The sequence below is a fragment of the Nerophis ophidion genome, linkage group LG02, assembly GCF_033978795.1.
Source record: "Nerophis ophidion isolate RoL-2023_Sa linkage group LG02, RoL_Noph_v1.0, whole genome shotgun sequence".
Taxonomy (NCBI): Eukaryota; Metazoa; Chordata; class Actinopteri; order Syngnathiformes; family Syngnathidae; genus Nerophis; species Nerophis ophidion.
The window spans coordinates 75,271,601-75,272,344 of NC_084612.1; the positions used below are offsets into that span (position 1 = coordinate 75,271,601).

Genomic DNA, 744 nt, shown 5'->3' on the forward strand with positions numbered 1-744 from the left:
AGGAGATCGAGTCGGAGATCGACTCGGAGGAGGAGCTGATCCACAAGAAGGGTCTGATCGAGAAGGTCATCCACAGGCTGGTGAACTACGTGAGTCGGACATTTTCTGTCAAGTCTCCATCACATTCTGTCTCCTCATGCACTTTTTTGTGTCTCGGGCGGGTGTGCAGGACCACATCCTCATCCAGCTGTCCCAGTCGGGCCTGAAGGGCTCGGAGGCTGCAGGCAGCGAGGAGGTGGTGCTGGTCGTCAATCCCAACTACAACCTGGAGGACTGAGATCCTCTTGGCTAGAACAGGCGGACTATGCTCAATATGAGACTTGAAACAAGTTTATCCGTCATGTTGAAGACCCGCACCAGAGTCTGATTGTACAAAGATTGCATTATTCCCTTCTCACGTGTCTTGTAAATATGCAGCCCACTTCCACTCTTGGGATTTGTGTCATAGATGATTGTATTTGGGGGTTTTTTGTAGTATTTTCTCTTGTGCTACTAAGGTGAAGTAAATAAAATGTTGATCTTGGCAATAGTTTAGTGTTCATCATTTAGTATGCAGGGCAGGTGCCAGCTTAGATTTGAAATGTTATCACTTTCAGTAATACATGCACGATATATACATATATGGATATATTCTATATATAGTTGTAGAACCTTAAGTATGCAATGCAGGTGCCACTTTTACTATATGCATTATAATATATATTGTGTACTATACAGTATAGAAATTATACTATACAGTATACA

General features: G+C 43.0%; 1 protein-coding gene across 2 annotated transcripts in view; it reads left to right on the forward strand.

The window, feature by feature from the left end:
• The window catches only part of mcm6 (minichromosome maintenance complex component 6), a 43,780-nt gene extending 43,257 nt beyond the window's left edge, over window positions 1–523 (forward strand). For both annotated transcript variants that reach the window (XM_061890993.1, XM_061891002.1), the window contains 2 exons: window positions 1–89; window positions 170–523. The exon at window positions 1–89 is cut by the window's left edge and continues 51 nt beyond it. In XM_061890993.1, the coding sequence (XP_061746977.1) occupies window positions 1–89; window positions 170–277 (197 nt within the window). In that variant the 3' untranslated portion in view covers window positions 278–523. The remainder of the gene's footprint in view (window positions 90–169) is intronic.
• Window positions 524–744: the final 221 nt, after the last annotated feature.